The following is a 23,897-nucleotide window of genomic DNA, read 5'->3' as shown; positions in this document are numbered from 1 at the left end:
TCGGGTAGGCCCTTATGGGAGTATCCAGGCTCTTATAGGCAAGCTCTTCTATCTATATCACATCGGTCAATCCTTCAAGGCCTACTGGGTGCCTTTTCAACATGGTGGGCGTCTCAAGCGAATATGTGAGCTTCTACCTTCCCGGTAGTTGTTTAATTGCAGCCTGTCACAGACACAATGGCACCATGACTGATCGAGTTGGGTCAACGCATCAAAGAACATTTTGTGGTCCTGCAATGTGCACCATTGGAATGGATATCTAAGCCTTTGCTTCGTCGACACCAATCCGTGATCGTCGCATCGGAACCTTGCTTACATTTGACGAATTGTTTTCAAGTGTAGAAGTGCCTGCCTATGTGGTCTCCGAGAAAGATTTTTGTCAGGGTAGTCACCAGTCATTCGCTGCTTCGGGCGCATATTCCTTTCCGTATGTAAGGGGTAACCTCGACTCTCGAGTTCGTTGCTCGGATGCTAACGAGTTCCCATGTGCTCACATTGGTAATGGGGCTGTTGATTTGCTGGTGAGCTGTACGGTGAGAACTATATTCGCCCTGCAGGTCTGACGTAGTCTAACAGTCAGTCACGCGAGTAGACAAACCTGGGACGCTCTCAGTTGCATATATTCTCATGCACCACGTGAGCGCATCTCCAACCTTATCTGTATTGGTCACGTGCGATCTTCGGCTATCTTCGGAGGCCGGATTGATTCCGGCCTCTTATCGCGCTAACGGGACTAAAAAACGCTAATCTGGCAGGATGACGGCAGAAGTAGCCAATCAGCGTATGCCTTATGTAACAACAGATCTTGGCATCTATCGAGATATAGAGCAGGCAATGTACATGACACGGAGTGTTCCATGGCATTATCCATGCAACAACCATGAATTGGCCAGGAGCTTCAATGATCACTGACTCCAGACACATGGTATAATGTCTAGATGTAGTCTGAAGGCTTCCCCCAAAGTGCCAGGGTCGACAAATGCGACTCGAGCGGAGCGTCTACTACGCCAAATCGGGTTTAGCGTGCTCCCGTGACATTATCGTGCCCTCTCTGGCAGCTGTTTGTATAGAGATGTTGTTGAGGCATCGAGATGCAATGATTAGCCGAAAGATGGTGAAGTTTGCATTGAATATCTCTATATCAGATTAGTATTTGGTGTCTTGACGCTTGCAGATGATTCTATCATGGTTTCACGCGCAGAGTCGATGTCTCCACGCGAATTTCGTAATGGCATGCCCATGGCCGGAAATAATACCGGCCTCTGATATTATAAGAATCGCCTCCTTTCCTGCCAAACCCCCCGTCTGTTTCTCTGGATTCCAAGTCCTCTGGAGGCCTCGTCTTGCTCTAGCTGACTTTTTGTACTGCCGCTTTCCTTCATTTGTCTGACATCATAGATCCTCTTGTGTTTCTTAGTCCACCATCACTATATCAAGTCACCCTTGCCTTCCCCTATAGACACATAGACATACTCTCCTCCTGTCAACTTCCACCATGACTCAAATCAAAGTCCCTCCAACCTCTACCACAACCCTGAAGAGGTTCCCTCATATCCATGATGACCCTTCTATCCTTCCCAGGTCCTTGGACCCCTTCACCATCACCACCTCCACTGGCTTTCTACCCTACTGCACCTCTCCTACTACGCTGCCCGATGCCTTCAAGCCCTTGATGGACTTGCTGGACCGTATGCCTGTCGTCAGGCAGGATGGTAGTCCCGGTCTGCTGGCCAAATACGAACTGGGCCCTGCTGTCGAGACTGAACTTCCTGACCTGACTGACGAGGTTGACAAGCTCGTCACTGCCGATGGCTCCCGGGACCTCTACATGGTCACCGCAGTGTTCCGAGACTACTCTTTCCTTGCTTCGGCCTATCTCCTTGAGCCATGCTGGGAGAACTGGTGCAAGGCCCCGGAGAACGGGTATGGACTGGGACGGGACAAGCTGCCCAAGGCTGTCGCCCGCCCCATGTACCACTGTGCGCAGTTGTATGTCTTTGTTGTGTCGTTATGTTATATCGCTGACACCCTTGTTCAGGCTGGACATCCCTCCATTCATGTCCTATGCTGCCGCTTATTCGCTCTTCAACTACCATCTTGCGGAGCCATCCAAGGGCTTGGTGTATGACAACCTCCGCCTGGTGAGGGCTTTTGAGCGCGGCCTCGACCCCAAGAGCTCCGAGGCAGGCTTCATCCTTACCCATGTCGACATGGTCAAGGAGTCCAATGGCCTGATCAGTGGCGCCCTCAAGGTCGTCGATACCCTTGAGCAGGGTGGCCCTCGCTCCGTGGTCAACGACGGCTTCCGAGAGATTCTCGCGTCAATGGAAAAGATTGAAGCCTCCATGGAGGGTAAGCCACTTCACCGTCATTCATCCGCACTCACGGACTCAACTCACGGCTAACAACATCAGACATGTGGGCCAACTCCAAGCCGGCCGAATACCTCTCCTTCCGCGTCTTCATTTTTGGCATCACCTCTCAATCCATGTTCCCCAACGGCGTCATCTACGACGGCGTCCTAGACAACAAACCCCTCTACTTCCGAGGAGAAAGCGGCGCCAACGACAGCATGGTACGCACCCTAACTGACCCCCTTTCATCTGCAATCCCAACTAATACCCACCTCAGATCCCCCTCCTCGACCACCTCCTCCAAATCCCCATGCCCTCCACCCCCCTCACCAAGATCCTATACGAGTTCCGCGCCTACAGACCCCTCCCCCACCGTGAATTCCTCGCCTATATAAACTCCAAGGCCGCCGAAGTCGACGTCCGCAACTTTGCAGTCCAAGACACGGAGACTACCGTCCTGCTTCTCAAGACGCTGAACCACGTTCGCAGCTTCCGCTGGCGCCATTGGCTGTTTGCCAGGGAGTATATCATCAAGCGGACGCCGCATCCCACTGCTACCGGTGGTAGCCCTATCGTCACGGTTTGTGCTTTTTCCTAGTTGTATCTGGAAGGAACCTAGCTAATGTGGATGTAGTGGCTTCCGAACCAGTTGTCTGCAGTGATGGATCTGATGGTTTCGATCTACGATACTCATCTGGCGCCGCAGAAGGCGGCGGGGGTCGTGTCGAATGGGCATCTTGCGTATGATGCGACGGTGCAGAAGCAGGTGGAGCCTATGATGGAAATGGTGCGCGATCAGAGGGAGAAACTGGCGAGGGAGGTCGAGAGGTGGTGCAAGGAGCGGGGTGTCTAGTTGTCCGTAGATTGTTAGTTACACAGCGCAAACGCCTCTGTCCACTGCTACAATCTTTGTCCTGTGAGATGGTGTTACTGAACTTCATCCATATGATATCATCTAATAATACATGTTCCCCGAAGCCCGAAATAGAATAATACATGCAATACTTGGAGACCTGCTCGTTGCACCTATGCTATTATTTCCACGCCCCGAGCTCGTCCATACACGACCGCATCTGATGACACTTCGTCGCAGAATTTAGCGTATATCCGATCCACTTTCGCTACGCTGTCGTCGGAGCTTCGTGCATCGGCAAAAGCCTTTATTGTGCAGCCGGAGATCCTTGTATATGAGAGATGCACGACCTTGAGGCTGGGTAGTGCGCTAATTATAACGGCAGCCGACTTGTCGTCAGTACCCGCAATGTGCGAGATGTTGAGTTCCTGTAAGTCGTTCAGACTGTCCATGCGGACTAGTTCGGAAATCTGAGCACCGGTGATTCGGAAGCAGCTGTCGAGATGGAGGACTTTCAAAGGCGCCTTGGCGATGCTGCAGAAGTGCTGAACGGTGTAGCCCGTGGCCCAAGGCACGTCATTGAGAATGAGTGTATGAAGATTCGGAAGCTCAAAGGGTTCCTCGTAGGCAAATGGGAATTCCCTTTGGACGAGGGCGCCTCCGACGAGCCCTGTGCCTCCACGGATGCGAAGGTATTCGAGGCTGGACGGCAGACCAAATTCTGCTCCAACATACATGCCGCTCAGGTCCAGCCGGCGCAGCCGTGAAAGCTCATTTACATCAAAGCTTAAACGATAAGGAGTGAAGATTCGTGGGTTCCAGCTGAGCCGAAGCTCTTCTAGATTAGGAAGACACGTAGAAAGACCCTGCTGTATGGCATTAGACTCATTGTATTACACGTGAAAGACAGGAAGGCAACGAGAGCCATACCGGAAGATGAAGAGCAGGAGTCTGCACGTCCGGTGCAGAAGCGGCGACCATGGCGCCAAAAGTGATACTTTTGAGACTTGGAAGTGTCTCCGGCCACTGTACCCGAGCCAAGCTAGATGGCTTCGCATCATGAACTTCGAGTCGCTCCAAAAGTGGCAAAGTCTGAAGGAATTTGCCAATGGTCTCCTGCGGTAGGGCTGTGTGGCCAGATATGATCAGAGTTTTCAATCCTTTGGAGCCCCTGTACAGGTCATAAAGGACATCAGGCTTGGACTGAGCCCATATCTCAAGATGCTCTAGGTTCGGGCACCTGCTAAAGAATTCCAAGACTCTGTGCGTAGACGGCGTCGAGATATTCTTGACAATGGCATGTGTGAGCATGGCTTTTGATCGACGGATGTACGCCCGGACTGAAGGCCAGTGGATTTTGCCACGAGCATCCGAGAGATCTATACGCATCCAGAGACTTCGTATAGACGACAGAAATCGATCCCACTTCTTTGATACGCGAAGAATAGCCCTAGGAAAGTAGTCAGAACTGTGCTATAGAGTATGCGTCTTGATGCACTCACACAATCTGCTTGAAGTCGAAGTGATTCACAACCATCATCGCTACCTCCAATGGCAATAAGGTGAACGGGTCATGGCACTTTGCATGTACTTTGCTCCGCAACTTGTCATGAAGTTGCTCTACAAGCTACGCAACAGTCAGTACGTCTGAGAACTCGAGTAAGACAAGGTGGCACAAATAAGGCATGAACTAGGTGGAAAAATAGCCTACCTGACGACGAGGATCGCATGTCGGCAAAGTCTTTAGGGCATACGCATAGACGTCAAGGGCCTTGTCAGGTTTACCATCCGACAGCAGGACCTTTGCACATCGAAGATAGCCCTGTCAATGGTCAATAGAGGTGCATTTTGACATCTATAATGTGAGATTTGCGATCCTACCCGAGAGTCTAGTTTGTTAGTCTTTATCATGGCCCTGGCATCCCGCAAAGCCAGGTCATACTTGGCTAGCTTGGCATAGGTGGCAGCACGGTTATCATAGACACTGATGACATCGCCATGGCCGGTTCTCAGAGCCTAGCAGCAAAAAAAGAAAGTCTTAATAAAATCCATTCGCATAAGACTCGACAGAGATGAACCCCCTGAGGTGAAAATTACCTCTGTAAAGACCTCTAGGGCGGCTTGAAAATTGCCTTGCTGATATAGTTTCTGGCCGTTTTGCTGCAATAATGCGGTGGCATCACTTAGGCCACTATCTATTGACAAAAATCTCAGCCACTGAACACAAACATGATTATCATTCCTGTAAATCCATCCCAGCACTCATCTGGACTGCCTTAACAACAATATCAAAGAAAAGGACTTACCTCGAGATAAAGCCATCTCCCACTAAAATCCACTTCCCACCCCGCCTGACGCGGAAGAGAGACGCGCATCATCAGCCTGGCAACGGGAACTGCGCGTGGCCATTTTCGAGGCTGCTGCGCTTGTGGTCGGAACGGACAGCCCCAGCAATGGCGGTGTTTACTTTCTTCCCCTTTTGGAATAATCCCTGCTCATTGGAAAATAACGGTCATCGATAACAATAATCTCTCATCTCTACGTCGCCATCGTCGCTGGCTCCAAAGATTCTATAAAGCTTGCAGGTCAAGCCATGGAGCCGCATAATTTACAGGCGGCATCAACTTATATTAATAATGTGCTCCTTGCTCGAGGGCTGGTCAAGAGCGGCCGAGCGATCGACTTTGCTCAACCGGAGAACGACGAAGGAGGGATTGATGGTACAATGGCGAGAATCATCAACTTGGTTAATGATTTGGTCTTGAGAAGAGACGTATGTGAATTGGGAGCTTATTCTATTTGAGCTGTGTGTCTGACCAGGGTCAACAGCGGGAAGCAGAGCACCGGGAGAACCTGGCCACCACGATTCGGACATTGCGCGCGGAGGACTCGCAGAAAATGCTTGAGATCGTATGTTGGACTTGTGCCAATGGCCGAGAGCAACGACTAAAGTCATTTACAGGAAAAGTTGAAAACAAAGACGTCGGAATTGGCCCGGTCGCTGGCTCTGGCGGAAGCCCAAGAACGTGCCCTGAAAACAAACCTGTCCAGCACCGAAGCGACGATTAGAGGTCTAAAAGAGCAGATACAACGCATGAAGACAAATGTGCAACAGATTCGCGCACAGTGCGCCAATGACGTCCGCAAGCGCGACCTGGAGATGCAGAAGTTGAAATCACACTTGGCTGAGCGACAGAGAGGAAGACGGGAAGGACTGGGCGTGACGACGATCAACATCAACCCCACGGTCGATCGAATGTCCAAATCTAGGTCTCTCGCCGGTGGAGAAGGAGTCCATGATCCCGGGTACAGCTTGAAGCAGGAAACGAACGAATTCTTGACGGAACTGTGCCAGAGTTTGAGCGACGAAAACGATACGCTGATTGCGCTTGCGCGCAATACTGTTCAGACTCTGCTGGACCTACAAGGGTTGTCACAGATGGAGGAAGGAGACGAGCAGTATCCGAATGCATCGACAAGCACACGGGGCATGAAGTCGTCCCAGGGACCCGTCACTACGATTCCTTCATCTTGCGAGGAACTATCGGTTCAAATGGACAGAGTGCTCGAGCACCTGAGGACATTGCTCACTAACCCGTCCTTTGTACCTCTGGAAGAGGTCGAAGTCCGCGATGAGGAAATCAAGCGTCTACGAGAAGGATGGGAGAAGATGGAGACTCGATGGAAACAGGCCGTTACCCTCATGGACGGCTGGCACAAGAGAATTGCCGACGGAGGTGACTCGGTGCGAGCAGAGGAGCTCCGGCTGGGGTTGAAACTCGACCTCAGCGTTGACTCGATGCAAGCATCCACAGCCGATAGTGGGATTGATACAACCATGCAGTCTCCCATTTATGAAGACCAACAGGCAGAGGAAGAGGCGGAGGCCCCAGTCAAGGTTGCTAAATATGATGCAAACCGAGACGAGACTGGCGACGCTACCGCCAGCAAAATCGCATCGCCTCGCGAACGGAAATCTCGCAAACCTACCAGTCGCGCTCTGAAGGAACGGAGCGATAATATCGTTTCTGGGCCTCGGAAAGTGTCCTTTACACCTGGACTCCAAGGCTCGCCATGTGTAGCGACTGGCCAAGAAGACGAGACCTTGGTGGTCAAAGCTCACAAATCCGAGGCTGTAACCCGAAGGCCGTCGAAGAAAAGGGTAGATCCCAAGACGTCACATCAGGTAAGCGCCAAAACAAGTGATATTAGAAGTAGTTGAGGTCTAATTTGAAGGCAACAGGGTCCGGAGGACGAGACACAGTTGAGCGTATCGCAGAAACTAGCAGCTGTTGAAAGCGAAGCGCGAGCCGCAGAGGAAGCTCGCAAGGAGTCAGAAAGCCGAAAGAGAACTCGAGGAGTGAAAACCTCCAAGAAAGCCGCTCGTGACCGACGGAGAAGCACATTGACCAGTGACGAGCTCGGGGAGCTGTTGGGGATGCCATCGCGATGATGGGATTGGGGCCTTGTTTGTTATCTGTCTGGCGTTCCGTTTTGTTGATACCCCAAGCAGTTTATCTGTACATACATTCCTTTTTTCACACCTACTCAAGGGCGGAATACTTCTGAAGCGGCGCAAGTAATCGCTGCCACTCTGTACTGTACTGGAGTGAACCCGCTACTTTCAATCACAATAATTCTATAATATGCGCTTTGCAAGTTTATCTTGAGGAGAATGGCAGAGGACGCACCAAGGGGTCCGTCGGCATCTCATCTCGTGCCCATATCGCTTCCCCACAACCTCGGCAAACTGGAGCCTCGAACCGCGACAAGTCAATCTCCACATTATTTATAGCCAGACAATCTTTAGAAACATCAGATCAACAACTACTAAACAAAATCATTGTTGCGACTTTATCTGGTACTTTAACCTTTGTTTCACCGGTTGAGCGTTTTCTTCATCTTTCAACCACCAACCTTTGCGTCTCAGACTGCAACACCCCTACGAACCATTTGGATGCTATATATACGTGGACAAACTACAAGTTCACACTGAAGACCTTATCATATCCATTGAATGATGTCCTCATCACCACCCAAAACATTCCATGGCTGGGTCGCCCGCGACGCCACTAGCCCTCTAACATTCACCACCTTCGAACCTAAACCCTTCACCGAAACCGACATCGAAGTCAAAGTCTCCCACTGCGGCATCTGCGGCACAGACATCCACACCCTCCGCTCAGGCTGGGGCCCAGCCGACTACCCCTGCGTCGTCGGCCACGAGATAATCGGCAGGGTCGTCCGCATCGGCCGCAGCGTCCCAACCCTCGCCTCCTCCCCCGCCTCCCGCACAATCAAAGTCGGCGACCGCGTCGGCATCGGCGCCCAGAGCATGTCCTGCCTTCGCGCTGACTGCGAGCCCTGCGCCGACGGCCGCGAGAACTACTGCCCCCGCATCACAGGCACCTACAACAGCCGGTACGCCGACAGGAGCAAAGCCTACGGCGGGTTCGCGGAGTTCTGGCGCGGGCCTGCACACTTTGCGTTCAAGATCCCCGATGCGCTGCCCTCCGCTGCCGCAGCGCCGCTGCTCTGCGGCGGCGTGACTGTTTACGCGCCGTTGCGGAGGTATGCTGCCGGGCCGGGGAAGGCGGTTGGGATTATCGGGATTGGCGGGCTGGGGCATATGGGGATTCTGTTTGCGAAGGCGATGGGCTGCGATCGCGTCGTTGCGATCTCAAGGTCGTCGAGCAAGCGGCGGGATGCGCTGGAGGGGCTCGGGGCAGATGCGTTCATCGCGACGGACGAGGAGAAGAAATGGGCGAGGGCGCATGCGCGCACGCTCGATTTGATAATCTGCACGGTTGACGCGCCGGATATGCCTCTTGCGCAGTATCTGCGGCTTCTCAAGGTGGATGGGACGTTTGTTCAGGTTGGAGCGCCGGAATCGCCGCTGCCGCCGTTAACGGCATGGTCGTTGATACAGAAGGGGGTGAAAGTGACGGGGTCGAATATTGGGTCTCCGGATGATATTCGGGAGATGCTGCAGCTGGCTGCGGAGAAGAAGGTGTTGCCGTGGATCCAGGAGCGGCCGATGCACGATATCAACGCCGCTCTGGCTGATATGGATGCTAATAAAGCGAGGTACCGATATGTGCTGTCCAATGAGATGGGGGCGCAGTCGAAGTTGTAATAGATCGAGATTTGGTACAATTTATCGTGTCTATAAAAAAACCATTCATATCCACTTGTTCATGGTTGATACATGGTTCGAAGAACAATTACATTACAGAATCAAAGGTGCTTATCCTTGTAGAGTAAGAAATACGAAAGTCTGCGGTAAAAGAGTGGCTGGAACGGTGGATATCTTGGCAATCGAGAAAAGATCATCACTTTTACCGAAAAGGGGAATTAGTACGAGATATACGAACAATCCAGTCGCTCCGTAGTGGGTTTTCGACGTTGTCTGGGATGAGCCAAACTCGATGAATTTGAAGTTTATTGAGGAGGCGACTAGCAGAGATATATAAGATGTAGATATTTTCTTAGCTGGGGTTCCTTCTGAGAGCATTGAACTATCCTTTTGCTTAAACTTCTCCAAACACATTCTGGAATATCTCTTGCTCTGTTTGTCATTGTTACATATAAATCACCGCCATGTTGTTAAAGCGAGGGTATGAAGGCTGGGTAGCCTATGAGTACTATCCCTCCATGGTGGCAGGAGTGATATTCGTCATCCTCTTCGGCATTGTTACCCTGCTACACACCTTCCATCTCTTTCGAACAAGAACATGGTTCTTTATTCCTTTGGTCATAGGAGGCTACTGTAAGTTCTGATCTGCTTCCGAGGGATGATTGCATCGGACTGAATATCTGACTTCATCAAGTTGAATTGATAGGATACATTGGACGCTGCCTGTCAGCATCCCAATCGCCAAACTGGACCCTTGGCCCGTACATCATGCAGAGCACATTGTTGCTGGTAGCGCCTGCGCTGTTTGCTGCCAGTATATACATGGAGTTGGGCCGAATCATCCTTCTCGTCAAAGGGGAGAAGTTTGCAATCATTCGGGTGACCTGGATGACCAAGATATTTGTTGCGGGAGACGTTCTCAGCTTCTTGATGCAAGCATCAGGTAGGGTTTTCGGCCATTATGTCCTAGATGAAAGCTAAACACTGATAATCCATTTGCATGGCAGGTGCGGGGATCCTGGTCACGGACAACCAAAGCACGGGCGAAAATGTTATCGTTGGCGGTCTCTTTGTCCAGATCATCTTTTTCGGTTTCTTTGTGATAAGCGCTTTCGTCTTCCAGCGTCGGATCGCTGCCCATTCAACTCCCGAGTCCGTTGCCGAGTACATTCCATGGAAGAAACATATGGGAGCGCTATATGCATCAAGTATTCTGATCTTGGTTCGATCCGTATTTCGCGTTGCCGAATACCTTCAAGGCTGGGATGGTTCATTGCTGCAGAGCGAAGTGTTCATATATGTACTGGATGGACTTCTGATGTGGTTCGTCATGGCTATCTTTCTGGTTGTCCACCCGAGCGAGATCAACTGTCTGTTGGGTCGCGGGAAATTAATGACAGCCAAAGGGGGTTTCCAGGTCTGTGAGGCTGCTCTTCCTGTTTAGCAAATTGAGTAGCTCTCTAGCCTTGCCGCGATGATGCTTCATGAATTGTCTGTTTGTCGAGGTTATACCGCCGTGTCGTTTTCCTTCCAACTTGTCATTCCGCTAGAGCTATCGTTCATTGACTTCTTGTTTTTATCGTCTCCACATGCACTCATTCGTTTGTGGGCGGGACTGCAAATACCGGACGTAGATAGAATCATGCTTTCAACATTGATGCCTCAGGTTAAATTCGGCTCGAAGGCCTGGCCAAAGATATCTCTCATAGGCCAATATATCAACGGGCGCCAACGCTCATCTAGAACAAGCCAGAGCGCCTTTGAAACCCGAGGACCCCACTCGTCGAGGCACCAATTGTGTCGAAGGCGATGTAGGATTGCGCAGTAGTATGCCAGAATGACCAGAGCTAGGGGCTTGCGCTCCCGCAGGCAATCCACGTATCTCGGTTGCAGCCTGATTGCCCACCTGCAGGCGACAGCAATGGAAGTTAGGCCGCTGTACACCGCGCCTGTCATATCTGCCCATTTGTCAATTGTGTCCTCATAAACAGACGTATCGTGCGTGGAATCTGTCTCTCCAATCGACTTATTTGCATCTTGGAGCTTTCCTAAGGCAAAGAGTATATCAGCGGGGAGGTTGACTTCGTATTCGTCAAACTGTACAATTGGTCCAAAATCGCTGTCCTTTATCGAAGAAGACGCGGTACTCAGCACCTGGTGCACGCCCCGCGACAGGATAAGTAGCTGAAGGAGATCGTCGATGTAGTCCCATGGGTCTTTCGCATCTGGCGGATGAGGATAGGCAAATGCATAGACGGCCACAATGCTCGCAAACGCAAACATGGCTTTCGCATTGGAGGGGTTAATATCATGTAGCCGTTCACGAAATAAGGCCAATGCTTGGTCCTGATGCGCGACAGCAATGCTGACGTACTCGGCACGGCGATGGTCAGCCCTGATCCGCGCAATATGAAGTGCAGAAGTAGCTAGTATCCCATGCATGAGGAACGGGTATGACAGTGCCTGTTCAGGGACACAGGCGCGCCAAATACGGTCCGTTTGCTCGTTGCGGGAAAAAGACCTATAGGTCTCATTGCACCACTGCATCATCAATTCCAAATCACACAGGTTCAGCCCCGTAAGTGAATACTGAGTTGCCGCGCCGTGTCCACCCAGCTTGCCGAGAATGCCAAAGGAAACGGCGGTGTCGTGGAGCGACTGTTGCTCCGAAGGCCCCTCGGAGGCAGATTTGTTCGACCTCGAGCGGGACTGCGACCTCCCATTTGCCCATAAAAATGAGCCGCTGGAGTCGTACTCGCATTGCGCCCTGCGTTTGACGCAGTTGGAGCACGCTGGGCGAGCTTCATCGCACTGAGAGTCGTTAGTGATATTTTGCAGCTCAGCTAGGTGGTGTGAGTCTCCGTACTTTGACCCTGCGTCGTTTGCACTCTACACAGCCATGTCTTGATTTACGATGAGGTCTTCGAAGAGCCATCTCTTGGAGGGCACTCTGTGCATAGCGTTGGCAGTTTGTACTCAAAAGAACGTCCCACATTAGGCAACACAAAATATGTCACCAGCTGATTATGTCATCCAACCTTATCGCTTCTTCAATCAACAGCGTTTTACTACTCCGTGCAGCATTTACTTTTCTCTTTCTTAGTTTGTTGAAGTCCAAGAAACAATTTCCATTATTCGGTACTCGCAACTGAATCTATAACAAAATGAAAATCCATCAGGAATGCAGCGTATATGGTATCTGTGCTCAACGCGACAAGAAGGGAAGAAAGACACCGAAGCAACGAATCTAAAAAGAAACAGAACAATCTCAGAATAGCTGAGTCCTTTTCTCAGCCGCCGCCACCGCCGCCGCCGCCTCCTCCTCCTGAGGATCTACTGTCTCGTCGCCGTTGTTTCTCACACAGAGCAAGAGCAGTGATGATGACCATCAGCTCGAATTCCTGCCCATAATTTTCATAGATCTCAAGCTTCCCAGATTTCTTACAGCCCCAAAGGCTGCTCGTAAACACGGCAACAAGCTGATCAGTCGCCTCATCAACAAGCTTGTAGTTGCGCCAGGAAAACATCGAAGGCTTTGTATCCCCAACTCCTACCGAATGCGTGCTCTTCCAAATGAATGCTCGCCGTTCTACCCCATACTCGGAGTGGAGAGACATTTGAAACCGATATCTTGCATGAAGGTGGCTGAGAGACACGAGATCTTCCCAGTCGACTGAATTCGGTGTTTCAGGATTTCCCAATCCGACTTTGAAATGCCTCGAGAAATGCAGGAATTTGCAGACTGCGAGCACCGGTGCTTCTGCACTATTGCCTGCATGAACGCTGAGATCGGGTTTCTTTGGTGTCCACGTGGAATTGCGGACGTGATATAGCTGTTCCTTGTTGGCATTGTGGACGTTATAATCGTAGCGGAAGAGTGTGTGATATATATGATAAAGGCGGCAGGAGCCGTCTCTGTTCGAAGGAACTGAACCAAGAGACTTGCTCTCAGTCATTGTGGTCTGATAAGCACTGCACGAATCCGCGAGGGTGGCATCGTCGGTGCCATAGGTTTCCTTCGAGCGACTCATTTTTGCGGACGGTATGATCCTAGGAAAAATATCTGAATTATCCAGGAAGACCAGGAATCTTTATAGTCTGCTGGCCGGTTAGCGAATACGAAGCGTTCTTGCGTTGAGCCATTGTTCACTCCATAGCAAGGCTTGGCCTAAACATGAAGGATAGTTTCCGTTTCCGGTTAATCGAAGGGAGGCAATGCCTAGTTGATTGCCCGAATGATCGACATCGGCTGCTCCGTTGCCAGCAATACGGGCGGTTTCCATGGCTTATTACGGGGCTAAGTCTCTGTACCAGTCTACCTAACATATGGAAATGCCTTAAGAGGCGCTGCTATGCGTCATCCAATCACAGAACGCAGCGAATACGAGCAGCCCAAAGCGGCTAGACCAATCTGTCACCCAGAACAGCCAATCACAATATCATGCCTAGTCAAACATTACACGTGATTACAACAGTCACATGATGTCACATGACATAGCAACTGGACGCCAAGACCCAGCGCGCGTCAGTCAATGGAGAGCAATAATGGTGAAGCAGGAGAAACAGGGCGAAGTGTTGACGGCAGCGTGATGATCGCTGCTGATTTTTGACCTCCTTAGCTCGCTTCTCAGTCTTCCACCTGACTGGCAGCTACTGCGCATCTATTCTCCGGCCTTTTTCCGCAGGAATTGCCTGTTACGAGCTGGGATAGCAACAGGAATCTCAAAAAGATAGATTTCATTCCCCGGTGCTCAGTGTCGCTGGTACTGGTGCCGCTGCTAAAAAGTGCCATTACTCCTCACTCTCTCTACCAGTTAACCCCCCCTCAACCGCCAATATGAGCTTCCAGGTACCTTATGGATCGAGTCCGTCGACACCAGACAAGTCTCGGAGCTTTTTCAGCGACATCTCGGCGACTCCTGGAGATGCACCGCCTTCCGCAGCCAAGTCCTTCACTCCTCGAGGCCCTCCTCCATCTACCATATTCGGAAGCTCTCAGATGAGCTCAAGATCGCAGCTGGATTCTCCCCAGTCCCTTTTCACCAAATCCGGAGGGGTCGATTTCAATGACAGCATCTTCAATTCCTCAGTGGGATCCTTCCATCAGCCAGCGCCCCGAGCCAAAAATGCTGGGTCAGGGAAACCCTTCGCGCAGTCGCAGTCTCTTTTCAGCATGACGAACAATACTCGATTCGGCGAGTCGACCGGTTTCGGAATGTCTAATGGTTTTACTTCGCAAATGGATGCAGAAACCAACGCCGATGACGAACAAATGATACCCGAGGAGGAAGAGGATGTCCAGGGGGAGGATGAAATGGACATGGGCAACGCCGCACACCGATTGAGCTTCTTAGACTCGCAGTTTGGCAATTCCACACAAGCACAGCCTACGTCGCATGGTCAACGAAAGTCAATATACTCAAACCCGGGCAATGCAAAACGGCCGAAGCTCGACGAAAAATGGGCTCAACAATCACCGTTGCGCAAGGGTAAACTGTCTCCAAAGAAGGACTCCGCAATGCCCTCGATCGTAGGGAATTTCGCCTCTCGAGCCGGGCCCGCGGCGGTCAACGAGCCAAGTGACGTGATCATCAGCACCGAGGACGAAATGTGTCGAATGTACGATGAAGTAAGACAATCTGAGTTTACGAATAGAGACATTCAAATTATTCTCTCCGAGGTGTGCAGCAGACTTACAAACTCATGGAAGCCATCCATGGAGGGAAGCCGTGTCCCCAGTGCACCTGGCGCAGGGACGGACATTGGACCTGGGGATCGTGCTCCTGATGTTGCCAAGGCCAGCTTTCTCGGCTCTTTACTGCTTCAACTCCATCACCCGCCTCTGTCGACCCCCCAGCAAGGGAGTCTCAGCAATAATCTAGGATTTGCGGCTCCCCGGAGTCTAGTCGTCGCGGCCTCAAAATCGGATACGCCTACGCCAATACCCAAGGTTCTTTTGGACTGGCTTGAAGCCTATCATTCTTCTCAGCACGAGGACCTGCGAGCTTTGAAGGAAGTTGAGCCTAATCCCACCGCATCTTCCAATTTCTGGGAGATCGTCAATGCAGCGGTGCTACGTGGGCGCTTCTCGGAGGCGGCAGATATCCTGCGATCGGCGGACTTCAATTATGCCAGGTCAGCTTTGGAGGATGGCTTACCGCAATCAGGCTATCGTGGGGCACAGCTGCAAAATATCCAAAGATGTATCAATAAGGCTCTTCAAATTTTAGAGTCATCTCCCAGTATCCAGTACGATGACTGGGATGTCAAAGGCGCTGAGTGGGCGTTGTACAGGAAACGTGTCACAACGGCCGTAACAGATCTGGAGGAGTTTGCGGAGGGAGGAGAGCAGCAATCGGTCGAGCCCCCGGTCACGGACAATCGCTTTCAGGCAATCAACTTTGGGCTGAAGCCTAGTCCAGCAAAAGTCGACTTCTCTTTCACCAAATCTGCGCGCATGGCAGAAAGCCGTGTGCCTTGGACGATCTATCAAAGTTTGAGATGTCTGTACCGTATCATACTCGGTGATGCCAACGCCATTCTGAACCTCGCGCAAGACTGGATCGAGGCCACAATTGCGCTTACGGCCTGGTGGGACGGCGAGGATGATGAGACAGCGCAAGGGAAGGGCGATGTTCCCCGCAGAGGCATGTTCAGATCCCAGGCCTTCCGCGATGCCAACGAAGATCCTGTGAATGCCTATTTGCAGCGCCTGGATCTTGCCTTCCGTAGCGCTATCAATGAGGAAATGTCAGATTCCAGTTTCAGGGTCAATCCATTGAGTAGTCTTGAGGTCGGTCTGGCTTCCGTTTTCGAGGGCAACGTTGACGGTGTGCTTGAGCTGATTCAAACATGGTCATTGTGCATTGCCTCTGCTGTGGCTGAGGTCGCCTCGATTGGTGGCTGGCTCGATACAGAGAGAGGAGCGAAGCCGCTGCCGGGTCTCAGTGAGAATGACCTGATGGTCCTCTCGTACGGTCAGAACGGGAATGAACCGAACAAGCGAGTTCGCAAGGATGACGTTCTAAGCACCTACGCTCTCGGCTTGTTCAAACGACGTACGATTGAGCACACGTCCGGCGTTCGTGATGGCTGGGAGCTTGCTCTGGAAGTTGTGAGCCGTCTAGATGACGCGGAGAAATTGCAGAAGAGTGTTTCGGAATTACTTGACAAGATCCCTCTTGACAATGTTGAGCAGTTGGACAAAGTGGTATTACTTTGCTCCGAGCTTGGTCTGGATAAGGAAGGAAGGAGAGTGTCTGAGGTACGCCCATGTCTAAGTCCCACCCTTGTTGTGCTTCTTGATCTCGAAACTGACCGTCTGGCAGCGATTTGGTGATCAAACGGTGGAAAAATCTGATGAGTACGGTCTGGCATTGGTGTGTTACGCTCGCGCACACAGCCGTCGGAAGGTGAAGTCGGTTGTCGACCTACTCATCTCGTACAGCCTGGTTCAATCTCGCGCATATCCCGCATCTGCAGATCTCGATGAGCAGCTGGAGGCATTGATCAGAGACCCAAAGACCTGCCTTTCAGCGATTGCGGGTTCCGACGAGGACGCTGCAAGCATCCTCCAATTTTATTTCAGCGGATATGCCACTCTACGTCGGTTTTATGAGATACGAGATGAAGCGATCGGGCTCAGGGAGGGACAGCGACCTCGATTCAAACCCTTAGCCAGACGTAGGGCAGCAGCCCAGGCTTTGGTTGCAGTAATCAGTAGCGCCGCAGATAGTATCTACGGTGGACTCTATGATCCTGGTCGTGACTCTGCGGTGCAAGTGGACGGGCTTCTGACACTCTTGGGAGAGGCCTTGCCGTTAATTGATCGTAAGTGATAGCTGTTTTTGACGCATGACCTCCAGAGGCTGACTCCGTGATAGAAAACACTCCGGTGCTTTCGATGTCTCAACAATTTACTATTCTCTCCGCAATTGAGGATCTGGAAACGGTCACACCCCGGGTCTACTCCCAGTGCGAAGAATGTTTCCGCTCTGCGCTCATCGAGTATCACTCCTCTGAGCGTGCATCGTCCGGCGGTCGATCCTCCGCTGAATCCTATGTTCTGCCGCCGTCACCACGGGCACTTTTGAAAAAATCTGTATCTTCGCTCACCGCATCCAGCACATTTTCCTTAATTGGCAGTGATATGATCGAGAGTGCTCGGAACCGAACCATGTCTGGCTCGGGATCTGTGACCGGCTCAGGTGTGTTAGTTCCTCGTCCCGGAGATGGAGCTCAAACAGGATCCCACGAGCGCGGATGGGACTGGCGAGCTGCTTTACCGGAGGATATCAAGGGAGAGGAAGTTCTCAGGATGTTACGGTTGGGATTAGCCCGAGGCTTGAGCTTCGGTGCTCTGGGGTCTGTTTGATAGAGGCGGCTTGTGCATTGTTCTTGTCTAGCATGTACGTGTAGGTGTATTTGTGGGATCCATAGCTTTTCATCTACTTGGGCCTAAGTCCATACGATCGATCTTTCATGGATGGTGAGAAAAGGATAGTAGCAATGACAGTCCCCGGATGGTCAGGACGGAAAGCATTTGAATTCCCCAGGCATCAATAGCAATAACTTGGCCACAACAACTTTCCAGTTCATCTTAACTTCTTCCACTACCCATCATTGCCGCACTCATTTCATCGTCATTTCGTCGAAGGATCGTCCGTGATTACCATTGACAATCGAAATTCAGACTGACCTCGGAACAAACTGTTAATGTTCACCGACAAAGCGCTCCAAGGTGCCTCTTGAACTCCTTAGCATGCGATGTTCTGTTAACGCCGAGCTTACCCATAGTCAATGATGATCGTGATGATCTCTTCGATTTCGAACCCTCCAAACGAGCGCTATGTACCCCTCTTATAAGATACAGGCCAAGCAATACATCGCGTCGGTATCAACGTCAGAATCAATGAACAGCGGTCTAGATCGGGGTACAATAAGCCCGAAGAGCAGCACTGAAACGACGCCAGCTGAAGATACGATTATGCAACGATGATTCTACCAACTTCTAGTTTACCAAATCACTAATTCAGTCACTGAAACGCTGACCCGAGTCTTGGATGGCAGATTCGCAACTCCACTGATTGGATGATGTCATGTGCGAGAGGATGAGTCAGGTCAGATCATGTGGGGTTTTCAACGGTTCAGCCCTTCAGACAGGATAATGAATCCCCGCCGTTTCCTCGGGTCAGCCTTGCGGGTTATTCTTGTCTTTGGAGAATGCTGCAAGGGTCAAGACCAGGTCGGACATCCCTGAGGCTAGTCGCATCTGGCGGGCAGTGGTCTGTGACTCAATGGACAGGGCTGAGGGAGAAGCACTTGATTTGTCCGACTCGTACCAATTCTTCAAGCCCATGCATCATCCTGCATGGCTATGCTCACCGATAGTTCTGCTAATATCGAGGCTCAACTGCAAGCTGAACCTGCGGGGTCCTTTTTATCACACTGTCATCTTCTTGCACCACGTCGAGCAAATTTGTCAACCGGGAAAGAAGAAGTCCTTTTTTCGAGAGTGCGGTGGCTAACGGAGCGACTAACTCGATGAGTCTCTAGCAGCACAAGAAATAGAATGGTTGACGATGTTTACTGGCTACCCGATCATTGCAAGTAGAAATAACTTCGACCTATCTCAGGCAAAGGTCCAATAAGGCCTTAAGGCCTCCAAAATCCATGGCACCATGAGCTGAAAACCCCTGCAAGCACGAGATCGTGCTTGGAGACAGACCAATGATGTTCCGCTAAGGAGTGCCCAGCTCCGCTTGTATCAACCTTGAGGGTTTTTAGAGCCTCCTAGTCTTCAACGGCTCCGTCACGGTGGATATCCAAACTTGGAACTCGGCATCAGCTGTCATCGCCGTCGGTACAACGTTCTGCAACATAGCCAACCAGTTCGGCTGTTTAGCAGGGCTAGCAAATTGCCAACCTTCAGCACAATGGAACCCCACTGATCAACTATGGCCCTCGGTCTTGTCCGCGGGAATGACCTGCGGAAAGTCGGATATGGTCTGGTGTCGATTGTGCCCAGTGACCTATTTCCACCTTCTATTCTTTGCAGTTCACGACTTGTCTTCTCGGACTTGAACGATATTCGATACAACTGCAAAAAGTCCCGGCCAAGACCTAAATGGATGCCTTGCATCAAATTCGGTCCGCACTTGCTTCAATTGCAGATTGAATAGGCTATGCAGCCTTGATGAAACCCGGCTTCCCATTTCGTTTCGTCCTATTTTTGACCATTGTCATGACATTCCTGAGGTCGCCTGAGTTCTTCAATTTCATATAAATAATCTATTCCAACGGAGCCAACATTTGTGTGTCCTTGGATGGCATCGGCAAACTTTAATACACTGAGTCTTTTCTTGTCTTCTCTCTTGCTTCTTCTCTTGAGCATTCGTTCAACAGCACTTTCTCTATTGGCACCTGTCTACGCTGGACGTCGTCATCCACCCCACAGATATACCGGATATTCTATCGCAACCTATCGAAATGTGTTATCAGCTCGTGGAACGTTATTCAGTGTGTGGGTGTCTTTACTTTGAACACGCGGTCGACCCGTGTCAAGCATACGCTCAACGGGGCCACACTGTGCAAGTGAAGACAGTGTTGGTCGGATACGCCTGCGAGAAACATTCTGCGAGACGGAATGGATCTACTGGCGGCAATCGTTCTGCGACGGGGTACCCCAAGGGATATTGATTTCGTCGAAGGATACCGGAGTAGGCTGCGTTGAACGCAGTGCTAGCTTCAATAACTTCTCTTTCTGTGCTCTGAGAGCCGATCTCGGTGCACTGTCTGCGATTATTTGCCTTCTCAGCGACTGTTTCACTTGACAGCCTGGAGCTGCCATCACTGTCCGACATGGTCAGCCTTGAAGGCTGGCAATCATTTCTTGAACCCACGACACAACAACAATATTTGGCCTCTTTGTTCGATGCATCCGTCCCGGCTGGACCTGGACCATTTCGTTTTTTCTCTCAGATGACCACTCGACTCTCTCTTTTGTTCTCAGTCTGCTTGGATCAAGGGCGAGCTTTGACCGATGTTACGGGTGACACGATGCGGCATGGGATATGAACACCTTCGAGCTCTGTATACTTGGATTTGGATTGATATAGACATGCTTTGGCGGAGAAAAGGTTATACAAAGCTTGCATGGGATGGAGTTCAGCATTTCATGAGCGCTGCTTTCTATCATTACACGTCACACGTTCATTTTTGTATTACATTCCGGTTTGTTGACAGCGTTCTCATTTCGGGGTTTTCATTTCATTTCATGTAAAATTATCTGGCCAGCCCAGTATAGATAGATAGCCATCAAACACTCGTCCTACCTACGAGCCTTCGCATTCCCTTCTCCAAAAACAAACCCCTCCCTCTGCAGCTCCCAAGTCCTCGAACAAACCTGCATCCCCGTCGCAAACTTACGATCCTCCCAGGCACATCCGCCATCCCACACCCCACCTTCTTCCGGTGGATGTTGATACTGCCGTGTGAGTTTGTCAGGGGTGGTGCTTAGGGTGGGGAACTTACGGACGGGACGGTGTTTCTCTCCATTGTAATTTGAGGAGGTCGATGGGGGAGGTAGATGCCTGTGGTGATTTGGTTGCCGTTGGCTTATTTGTATGTGACTGTTTCTGGGGGATCGAGGGATACTGTCATTCTGCTGGATCCTAATTCTACTGTAGCTGGCCGGGCTGGTTTCTTCAGGACGGATTATGGTTGTGCGAGACTGTGAGGGACACCTGCCTCGAGGTCTAGTGCTGACTTTAAGGGATGGATGACTCGGGATATCCGATACGGGGACAGAAGGCATCCGAGTTCGATTCTATACCCCGGAACCTGACTGCTTATATCTACAATATGAGTGTAAAGAGTCAAGTATATATTTCCATCAATATATCATTTCGTCGTAATCTCATTCTATCTGGACAGCGTTATATATTGGGCTCTAGGGTATGGTATGTAGTAGCAAGCTGCATGTCACCAGAGAACAGCCGTCCAGATCACAAGTCATCAACGTTCGTTCCGCCTGGCCATATCTCATCCGTACAAGACGAAAGAGACATAGAGCGGACAATTGTCAATCGCGCATATATCCTTTTCCTTCTCACGGTGAGGTCACAAGGACGGAGCGAGTCCGGTTGCCCTCGTGCCGTCAACGGTGAGGTCCTGGTCCGGTTGACCGTCTCCTTTTTTGGAACTCTTTTTTTTTTTTTCTTTTCTTTTTTCATTCATTCTTCTCTGCTGAAAAAGATTCATCACATAATTCATGCCAAAGGAGTGACTATAGTTTTGCTTAAACAAATCGAATTGCTCGAAACATGCCGAGACCAACGATAAGTTGGTATCGTTGCATTGACCGAGGCGCAGGGAAATAGTCGATCTCCCGTCTCTGTGATGGAAGGTCCTCCTGAGAGGACAAGAGGGAGATACGGGGAACTGAGAAGAACCAACGTATTTATCTGCGCACAACGATGCCTTGACGGCGCACTGCAGTACGAGCCCGGCGGTATTCCTCATCGCTGTCAGACTCGGAGCAGCTGGCCTCTGAAGACTCGGTGACATAGCCACAGCGGCTGCCACCGCAGTCGAGCTTGACGCGGTCACCCTTGCGAGTGATGCCGTACCGTTCACAGCGGCAGATCGGGGTGGGTGGGTCACTCATAGAAGACAAGGACGACGGCGAGGTGGTGCCCGAAGACCGAGATGACAGGGAAGAGCCGACGGAGCTGGGGGGGCTGTTGGAGTACGAGTACTCGTCAGACATGCGGGAGCCGGCAAAGCGCCTGGTCAGGTCCTCCATGGTGGGAGCAAAGTCGGTCTCCCGGATCTGTCGAGAGGCGTAGGGCTTGGAAGGCTTGGGGTGGTGGATCTTGGATGGAGACAGAGCTCGGCCCTTGACGACGTCGTTGGAACCTCGGCGTGTCTTGGGAGCAGGGTTGGAGCTCTTGCCGCCGGGGACATCGAGGATGTTGAGTTTACGGCCAGTGGTGGGCTCAACGGTGTATTCGACGGCGGGATCGTGAGAGACATGGTATCCATCCATGATATACTAGACCATCCATGGTTTAGTCAACTTCCCTTATCAATCCGGCAGCGGCGAATACTTACGTAGTACCAGTACCGACCACCTAGCTTCAGCATCGACGTCTGGAAGCGGAACTTGCCAACCCATGAGCCTGGCTTGGAATCATCCCGGGAAAGAGGAATTTGACGAGAGTAGTTATCCCAGGAGCCGAGCAGATGGACGGTCTTGACGTTGGAGGAAGTCCGGAGAGAGAACTTCAGTTGAACAGCGGTCATTGTGGCGGTAGATGATAGACGTAGAACTAAAGATTATATTATATGGGAAGTTGAAAGAGCAAGTCGATATAAATCGTTAAATCAGAGCCTCGAGTAAAAGACTGCCAGAGTCTATTCGATCGAAGTCTGTCGGTTGGTTGGTTGGTTGGTTGCTTGCTTGTCGATGGGCAGGCAGTGCAACGCTCACAACGAGTGCGCTTCGTTCTCTTTCAAGGCTGACGGGAACCAGTCCACGGCAGAATTAGAATCAGAAAAGATTAAAGGAGTAAAAAGACCTTGACAAAGAGAAGAAATCAGTTCTTTGACAGAATCCGAGCAAGTAGGCTGAGCTGGAAACGGCTAATAATCAACAACGTCGGCCGGCGACGAGGATTGAGAACCGTGTGGAGAAGATTGTATAATCTAGAAAGTATCCTGAGCAAGGGCAAATAAACAAGATCATCAGAGAGCACAGCTCGTCTGACAGAACAAAATGGGGGAAGGGAAGATTTGAGGATTTTTTGATATAGTGGGGGGTAAGTAATTAGTAGTATAGAAGATGCAGTAATAACAACAATAACAAAAACCAGTGCAACCAGTGCACAGGATACTTCCAAATTAAAGGCAGCTCAAACCAACAAAAGCTTGCTGGAGAAGAAAGAAAGAAAGAAAGAGGAGAAGAGAAGGCTCGTCAAGCAGACAGCGGCTGCGGCACCTTTAAGGCACTCTCAGTTTCCAGACATCCAGTAGATTCCCGGTTACTGTTGGTGTTCAGTAAGACGAGGGAGTTGGATGGCATCAATCTGCAGGCTATTCTAAGAACAATGACTGGAGGTGGCGATGATATCTCCTGCCGCAGCCAATCAACATACTCATTTGCCCATCTTCAGCGGTCAGAGTGGAGACTCCTTCTTGCTGGCGGGTAAACAGTAAAGGTGATTGGCTTCCATACAACGAGGAGGGGCTCAAAACTCTTCCAGTAGCCAACCACATAGCAGAGCAGAGCACCAACCACCACCCTGGATTTGGCGCCTGTTATCCACTGTGATGAGGCCATCACCAATGGAGGCTTCTGGCAGGCCTCCCATCAGCAACCACACGGGCTGCTTTCATGCACGCTATCAGCTACTTCGTTCCCTGCAGTATAGACATACAGATCAATAGCAGCCTTTAAGGTTCATGACAATTCATCATGCATGGAAAGAGGGGAAGTCAAAATATATCCTCACCCTCATCGGCGTCCATAATAACAGCTGTGTATGACTACCAG

General features: G+C 50.9%; 9 protein-coding genes across 9 annotated transcripts, besides 4 other annotated features; 5 read left to right on the top strand and 4 right to left on the bottom strand.

Moving 5' to 3' along the window:
- Positions 1 to 1,495: 1,495 nt before the first annotated feature.
- NFIA_114740 (indoleamine 2,3-dioxygenase family protein) lies at positions 1,496 to 3,207 on the top strand (the record flags this gene model as incomplete). Its single annotated transcript, XM_001262837.1, has 5 exons — positions 1,496 to 1,989; positions 2,039 to 2,352; positions 2,415 to 2,575; positions 2,632 to 2,934; positions 2,989 to 3,207. 5 exons carry the CDS (start codon positions 1,496 to 1,498, stop codon positions 3,205 to 3,207), a joined length of 1,491 nt encoding a protein of 496 aa, XP_001262838.1.
- Positions 3,208 to 3,380: 173 nt separating this feature from the next.
- NFIA_114730 (Leucine Rich Repeat domain protein) lies at positions 3,381 to 5,529 on the bottom strand (the record flags this gene model as incomplete). Its single annotated transcript, XM_001262836.1, has 7 exons — positions 3,381 to 4,076; positions 4,138 to 4,657; positions 4,710 to 4,834; positions 4,919 to 5,029; positions 5,089 to 5,223; positions 5,305 to 5,402; positions 5,514 to 5,529. The coding sequence occupies 7 exons, from the start codon at positions 5,527 to 5,529 to the stop codon at positions 3,381 to 3,383; spliced, it is 1,701 nt and encodes a 566-aa protein (XP_001262837.1).
- Positions 5,530 to 5,800: 271 nt separating this feature from the next.
- On the top strand, positions 5,801 to 7,660 carry NFIA_114720 (uncharacterized protein; the record flags this gene model as incomplete). Its single annotated transcript, XM_001262835.1, has 4 exons — positions 5,801 to 5,980; positions 6,037 to 6,117; positions 6,170 to 7,393; positions 7,451 to 7,660. The coding sequence occupies 4 exons, from the start codon at positions 5,801 to 5,803 to the stop codon at positions 7,658 to 7,660; spliced, it is 1,695 nt and encodes a 564-aa protein (XP_001262836.1).
- A 567-nt stretch (positions 7,661 to 8,227) lies between these two features.
- Positions 8,228 to 9,343, top strand: NFIA_114710 (NAD(P)-dependent alcohol dehydrogenase; the record flags this gene model as incomplete). Its single annotated transcript, XM_001262834.1, has 1 exon — positions 8,228 to 9,343. One exon carries the CDS (start codon positions 8,228 to 8,230, stop codon positions 9,341 to 9,343), a length of 1,116 nt encoding a protein of 371 aa, XP_001262835.1.
- Positions 9,344 to 10,111: 768 nt separating this feature from the next.
- NFIA_114700 (RTA1 domain-containing protein) lies at positions 10,112 to 10,787 on the top strand (the record flags this gene model as incomplete). The annotated part of the gene is made up of 2 exons (XM_001262833.1): positions 10,112 to 10,286; positions 10,351 to 10,787. The coding sequence occupies 2 exons, from the start codon at positions 10,112 to 10,114 to the stop codon at positions 10,785 to 10,787; spliced, it is 612 nt and encodes a 203-aa protein (XP_001262834.1).
- Positions 10,788 to 11,005: 218 nt separating this feature from the next.
- Positions 11,006 to 12,278, bottom strand: NFIA_114690 (uncharacterized protein; the record flags this gene model as incomplete). Its single annotated transcript, XM_001262832.1, has 2 exons — positions 11,006 to 12,154; positions 12,210 to 12,278. The coding sequence occupies 2 exons, from the start codon at positions 12,276 to 12,278 to the stop codon at positions 11,006 to 11,008; spliced, it is 1,218 nt and encodes a 405-aa protein (XP_001262833.1).
- A 355-nt stretch (positions 12,279 to 12,633) lies between these two features.
- On the bottom strand, positions 12,634 to 13,374 carry NFIA_114680 (uncharacterized protein; the record flags this gene model as incomplete). The annotated part of the gene is made up of 1 exon (XM_001262831.1): positions 12,634 to 13,374. The coding sequence occupies one exon, from the start codon at positions 13,372 to 13,374 to the stop codon at positions 12,634 to 12,636; it is 741 nt and encodes a 246-aa protein (XP_001262832.1).
- Positions 12,637 to 12,660: a microsatellite.
- Positions 13,375 to 14,180: 806 nt separating the features above from the next.
- On the top strand, positions 14,181 to 17,717 carry NFIA_114670 (putative nuclear pore complex subunit Nup85; the record flags this gene model as incomplete). Its single annotated transcript, XM_001262830.1, has 3 exons — positions 14,181 to 16,607; positions 16,672 to 17,173; positions 17,227 to 17,717. 3 exons carry the CDS (start codon positions 14,181 to 14,183, stop codon positions 17,715 to 17,717), a joined length of 3,420 nt encoding a protein of 1,139 aa, XP_001262831.1.
- Positions 17,718 to 21,548: 3,831 nt separating this feature from the next.
- Positions 21,549 to 21,573: a microsatellite.
- Positions 21,574 to 21,803: 230 nt separating this feature from the next.
- esdC (GTP-binding protein EsdC) lies at positions 21,804 to 22,648 on the bottom strand (the record flags this gene model as incomplete). Its single annotated transcript, XM_001262829.1, has 2 exons — positions 21,804 to 22,397; positions 22,457 to 22,648. 2 exons carry the CDS (start codon positions 22,646 to 22,648, stop codon positions 21,804 to 21,806), a joined length of 786 nt encoding a protein of 261 aa, XP_001262830.1.
- A 128-nt stretch (positions 22,649 to 22,776) lies between these two features.
- Positions 22,777 to 22,808: a microsatellite.
- Positions 22,809 to 23,281: 473 nt separating this feature from the next.
- Positions 23,282 to 23,301: a microsatellite.
- Positions 23,302 to 23,897: the final 596 nt, after the last annotated feature.

The sequence above is a fragment of the Aspergillus fischeri genome, genomic scaffold, assembly GCF_000149645.3.
Source record: "Aspergillus fischeri NRRL 181 1099437636259 genomic scaffold, whole genome shotgun sequence".
Lineage (NCBI taxonomy): Eukaryota > Fungi > Ascomycota > Eurotiomycetes > Eurotiales > Aspergillaceae > Aspergillus > Aspergillus fischeri.
Note: the sequence above shows the minus strand (reverse complement) of the source record. Positions and strands in the feature narration are given on the sequence as shown.